The 6,000-nt window shown below is 38.4% G+C and overlaps 1 protein-coding gene across 4 annotated transcripts in view; it reads left to right on the plus strand.

The window, feature by feature from the left end:
* The window catches only part of GIGYF2 (GRB10 interacting GYF protein 2), a 177,152-nt gene that overhangs the window by 114,589 nt on the left and 56,563 nt on the right, over positions 1-6,000 (plus strand). For all 4 annotated transcript variants that reach the window (XM_011980239.1, XM_011980241.1, XM_011980238.1 and 1 more), the window contains 2 exons: positions 2,028-2,194; positions 5,278-5,369. In XM_011980239.1, the coding sequence (XP_011835629.1) occupies positions 2,028-2,194; positions 5,278-5,369 (259 nt within the window). The remainder of the gene's footprint in view (positions 1-2,027; positions 2,195-5,277; positions 5,370-6,000) is intronic.

The raw sequence follows: 6,000 nt of genomic DNA on the forward strand, positions 1-6,000 counted from the left end.
TTTCATTTTCTTTCTTTGTTTTTTTGAGAGTGAGTCTCACTCTGTCACCCAGGCTGGAGTGTGGTGGTGCCATCTGGGCTCTCTGCAACCTCTGCTTCCCAGATTCAAGCAATTCTCCTGCCTCAGCCTCCCAAGTAGCTGGGACTACAGGCATGCACCACCATGCCCAGCTAATTTTTGTGTTTTTTAGTAGAGACATGGTTTCACCATGTTGGCCAGGCTGGTCTCGAACTCCTGACCTTGGGTGATCTTCCCACCTTGGCCTCCTAAAGTGCTGGGATTAGAGGCATGAGCTGCTGTGCCCAGCCTGTATTTTTATTTCCATTCAGTTCTGTGTATTTTAATTTCCCTTGAGACTTCCTCTCTTACCCTTGGATTATTTTGAAGTATATTTTTGGGTTTCTAAGTGTTTGGAAGATTTCCTGTTATTTTTCTTGTATTGATAGCTTGATTCTTGGTGGTCAAAGAACATACTATATGTGATTTTTTTTTATTATTTCCATAGGTTTTTGGGGGAACAGGTGATACTTGGTTACATGAGTAAGTTATTTAGTGGTGATTAGAGATTTTGGTACACCCATCACTCGAGCAGTATACACTGAATATGATTTCAATTTTTAAAAATCTTTTTATGTTTGTTTTATTGCCCCAATATGTTCTATTATTGCTGTATGTTCTGTGGTTAGTTGAAAAGAATATGTATTTTTCTATATTTGGAATGTTCTGTAAAGTCATTTCACTTCTGTTGGTTGATTGTGTTGTTGAATTCTGTAATCTTGCAGATTTTCTGCTAGTTGGTCTATCACGTGGTGGTTACGTCTTCAATTTGTGGATTTGTCTGTTTCTTTTTTTCAGTTCTGTCAGATCCTGCTCCGTATATTTTGGAGCTTTGTTGTTTGGTACATACATATTACAATTCCTGCATCTTCTATGTGTATTGACCCTTCTTTATTACATCTCTCTGTCTCCGATAATTTTCTTTGCTCTGAAGTCAACTTGGGTATCAAACATGAATATAGCTTACTTTAAGTTAATATTTGCATGATATATCTTTTTATCTCCTCAGTCTGCCTACTTTGTTATATTTTGTGTGACTTTCTTGTAGATAGCATATAATTAGGTCATGTGTTTTGGTTGCTGACTTCATCTCCAAATCTGTGATATATGCTATCAAAAGAAAAACCAGGGAATTCATGATCATGTCATCACTGAGACCCCTAGTCAACCTACCTTCTTCTCTCCACCTTTCAGTGTTACTTGTTTTATATATTAATACAGTGTCCAGGGTTTCTAGTTGTACTTAGAGGAGGAATAGGGAAAAGCACATCTACTTAATCTTCTGAAGTGGAAGTTCCAGGGCTTTGCTTTATTTATTGCCATATCCCTACTGTCTACATCGTATATCATCAATGTTAAGTAAATATTTGTTGAATGAATTAATGGTTTTTGATCAGAGTGAATTTGTATGTTAATTTTATGTCTATGAAATACTTGATTATGTCTTTTTTGTATATGAAATACTTGATTATGTCATATTATAAAACATTCAGAGAATACTCGTTTTTTCCCCACTACCAAGGTCAGAGAGTGAATTATAATTTGTCTTAATTATTATTTACATTTTGCCCCCCTTTCACTAATATGGCAGAAAATGAAAATTGGAGAACGTTTTCAGCCTTGCATGTTTATATTCTTTTTGCCTAAATGATACAAAGTCTAGTAAATACTTAACTCTTCAATTGTATCATACTTTACTGACACATGAATTGTTGTGGAGATTGAGATAGAGACAGTTATGCTCCTTATAATTGAAGTAGTGCTGATAATTTGGGATGTATAAACACAGACTTTATTTTAAAATTATTTTATTAGAAGTCTGTTAGCTACCTTTAGAGGTGAATTAAATTAGATGGTATAAAACCTTTTGACAGATGCCACCTCAATGAGGATCAGATGCAGGAAATATTTTTTTTCTCTGAGTCTGAAAGATTTCTTATTGTCTTTCTGTTTAATTGGTGCTATTATAGGTCCCTTCAATAATCAGGAGATGGCAGAATGGTTTCAGGCGGGCTATTTTACTATGTCTTTATTGGTGAAGAGAGCATGTGATGAAAGCTTCCAACCTCTTGGCGATATCATGAAAATGTGGGGAAGGGTTCCCTTTTCCCCAGGTCCAGCTCCCCCTCCCCATATGGTAAGTACCTTCCACCTCACCTGAAATACATATTAGTCACAGAAACACTTGATTCTCTTTGAAAACACAACCCAGATATATCATCTAATGAAGGAATTGTAGTTCTTTGAAATTAATGGAAATAGTAAGGGAAAGTCTGAATGGAAGACTGAATACTTAGCTATAATGATCTTTTCAAAACTCAAGTAACCTGTGCCTGTCCTCTTCACACGCCACCTCCTCCCCAACAGAGAAATGGAATCCTTCAGTAACATTCCAGCAAATGTAAAATGAAGACCAACACCTTGTCCTGGCCTACCTACCAGGTCCTGCCAACCAGGTCCTGCAATGCCTGGCACCTTACCTTTCTAAGCTCATTTCAGAGCTTTTACCTTTATCTGCTAGGCTTCAACACAGTTGACCTCTTTGACTTTCTTTGCTGCCTCTAGTTAGAATAAACATTCCCCTCTCTTCCACTTGATTTGCCTCTTGCCTTCTCACTCTTAATGTTTCTAAATTTGAAGTTTGCCTTAAAATAAATGTTACCAGTGCTTCAAAAATATTTTGAGGACTTAAAAGAAATTTAGTTACTGTTATTTTAATTAAAAAATGGAACCATGGCTGGGCACATTGGCTCACTTCTGTAATCCCAGTGTGGGAGGGATTTGGGAGGCCAGAGTTGGAGGATTGCTTGAGCCCAGGAGTTTAAAACCACCCTGAACAATGAAGTGAGACCTGTCTCTACAGATAGTAACAAAATAATAATCATAAAAAACTAGCCAGATGTAGTGGCAATCAGTGACAGAGGTGGGATGATCACTTGAGCCTAGAAGTCGAGGCTGCAGTGAGTCGTGATTGCGCCATTGCACTGCAGCTTGGGCAACAGAGTGAGACCCTGTCTCAAAAAAAATAATAATAAAAGGAACCTTAATGCTGGTGATCTCCCTAGGGCTCTGACACTGGGGTACTATTGGCAGGGACAGCCTTCTTCCTCTTGCGTCTGCTCTTGGACTCTCTCAGTAGTGTTCCTTTTGGAGGTTTGTCACCTGTACCTCATTTTTTCTTCTCCAGGTTAGACTGTCTGGTGACGGGCTGTAGTTAAAAGTTACCATAAACCTTTTTTTTTTTTTCCTTTTTTTTAAAGAGATGGAGTCTCGCCATGTTGCCCAGGCCAGTCTCAAACTCCTGGGCTCAGGTGGTCCTCGCACCTCGGCCTTCCAAAGTGCTGGATTTCAGGAATGAGCCACTGTACCCAGCCCATAAACCTTTAGTATGGACGCTGCGTTTCTACAGTAAAGTCATCATTGACTTATTCATCAATTGTATATTGAGGGCCTGTGCCAGGCCTCCTAGTAGGTTCTTAGGAGATGAAGATGAGTAAGACCTACACTCTGTAGTCAAGGGAGTGTGTAGGTGAGGAAAGTGGCTTTTTTTCCATTTTTTTTCTTTTAAATGTTGATCTTAACCCAGTATTTGATTTCAAAATCCACTAATGTGTTGAGACCTATAGTTTGTGGAGAGCAGTGGTCTAGAATGGAAGATTCCTAGGTGAGAGGAATTTTTTCTCACACCATCCTAGTTGTTTTAAGTCACAAGAAAAATTATACTGTGTATTGCAGCATATAAATTTAACTTATATATCAAGTTTAAGCTTTATTTCCCTTCTCTGAAATTAAGATGGGCTTTTATCTTGCACATCGCAGAAGCTGAAAGCTCATCTCTTGGATATTGGCATGCTTGCAGTAGTCCGCTTCCCAGTTTGCAGTTAGAGGAGCTGAGCCTCAGTCATACCTGTGTAGGAGGGAAACTGTGCAAAGCCCTGCTTCCTGTCTGTTATTGTCTTTGCCCTGAATATTGTTGATTAAGAGAGCCCCCCTTCATGATGAATGTATGCCTTGAAACTTAGTTTTTCATGTAGACATTTTAGATGAACCTAAGGTACTAGCTATCCTCCAGTATTGAACAAGCAAGAAAAATGTCTCTGAATTTCAGATAATCCCTACCCCAAGAAATTGTGTATCAAATGTCTTATTTCAAACTATAATCAATATATAATAAAGATATAAACTTATGATTTACCTAGTCTGTCATACTTACACTTTTTCTTCTGTTATCTTATACTTCATATTTCTTTCTCCTAATTGTAACTTTTCATAATTTAAATTCGTCATATTATTTCACATATAAGCTAAAAAAATTAGTTTTATTTTACTGCAACTTATTTTTTCTAACTCATGATGTATTAATAACAACAGAAACACTTTATTTTGGGGGAGTTATAGTTATCAAAGTGTGTATATATATATATATATATATATATATATTTTTTTTTTTTTTTTTTATGGTTTTTGAGATGGAGTCTTGCTCTATCACCCAGGCTGGAGTGCAGTGGCACAGTCTAGGCTCACTGCAACCTCCACCTCCCAGGTTCAAATGATTCTCCTGCCTCAGCCTCCTGAGTAGCTAAGACTAGGTGTGTGCCACCACACCCAGCTAATTTTTGTATTTTTGGTGAAGACAGGGTTTCATCATGTTGGCCAGGCTGGTCTCAAACCCCTGACCTCGTGATCCACCCGCCTTGGCCTCCCAAAGTGCTGGGATTACAGGTGTGAGCCACTGCGCTCGACCTCTTTTTATATTCTTAACATCTTTAAGATAGATACTGGCTCCCTGCATTCCTTATATACCATTATAAAATTCTATAGCATTTCCTTTGACCTTTAGATACTTTTGCCTTTTTCTGTATTATATCAAGTTTCTCTAATTTCTGCATTATCTAATTATACAGTCTTTCAGTTACAGTAATAACTCTGGAGTACAGTTGAACATTCAGCTTTAAGGGCAGGAATGGAGAATGGCAGCTGAAATAAGGACCCTTTGTCACTTCAGGGAATCTTTTATAATATTTACACCACTGTTTCCACTAGAAGGCGCTGTTTAGTTTTTAAAGATGTCTGAGTTTTTACTCAAGTGTTTGGGTAAAAGGGTAGAGTGGGAGGTAAAGATCTTAGATTTATTTTGATTTCAGATACCTGTACTAAGTGGCTTTTAGGTTCTTTGCAGTTTATTTAATGGTATTTATTTCCTCACCACTTTATTCCTAGGGAGAACTGGACCAGGAACGACTGACCAGGCAGCAAGAACTCACAGCCTTATACCAGATGCAGCACCTGCAGTACCAGCAGTTTTTAATACAGTAAGAAGAGTTATGCAGTAGGATGTACTACAGTAGGATGTACTGCAGCATGAAAAGGGACTTTAAATAGAATCTGCTCTCAAGTCTCACCTTTTACAGCAGAGAGAGCTAATGGCTTATATGGCACTTCAGTTGGCCAGCTAGTGGCATCTTACTGCCATACATTCTAATTTTAGTCTTGTCATTTATTTGTTTGTTTGTTTATTTATTTATTAGAACCTCACTCTGTCATCCAGGCTGGAGTACAGTGACATGATCTCGGCTCACTGCAACCTCCACCTCCCTGGTTCAAGTGATTCATGTGCCTCAGCCTCCTGAGTAGCTGGGACTAACAGGCATGTGCCACCATGCCCAGCCTATTTTTGTATTTTTAGTAGAGATAGGGTTTCACTGTGTTGGCAAGGCTGGCCTCGAACTCCCACCCTCAAGTGATCTGCCTGCCTCGCCTCCCAAAGTGCTGGGATTACAGGTGTGAGTCATCACTCCTGGCTTATCTTACTTTTAAATACCAGAAGCTTAGATGACACATAACTTTAATTTTGTAAGCTCTTTAGTTTCTAAGTGCCTCCTGAGTGACTCAGCTTTGAGTGCCACAGAGGAAAAAATATATATATATACATATACATATACA

Source organism: Mandrillus leucophaeus, unplaced genomic scaffold, assembly GCF_000951045.1.
Source record: "Mandrillus leucophaeus isolate KB7577 unplaced genomic scaffold, Mleu.le_1.0 Scaffold21, whole genome shotgun sequence".
In the NCBI taxonomy this organism is placed as follows: domain Eukaryota; kingdom Metazoa; phylum Chordata; class Mammalia; order Primates; family Cercopithecidae; genus Mandrillus; species Mandrillus leucophaeus.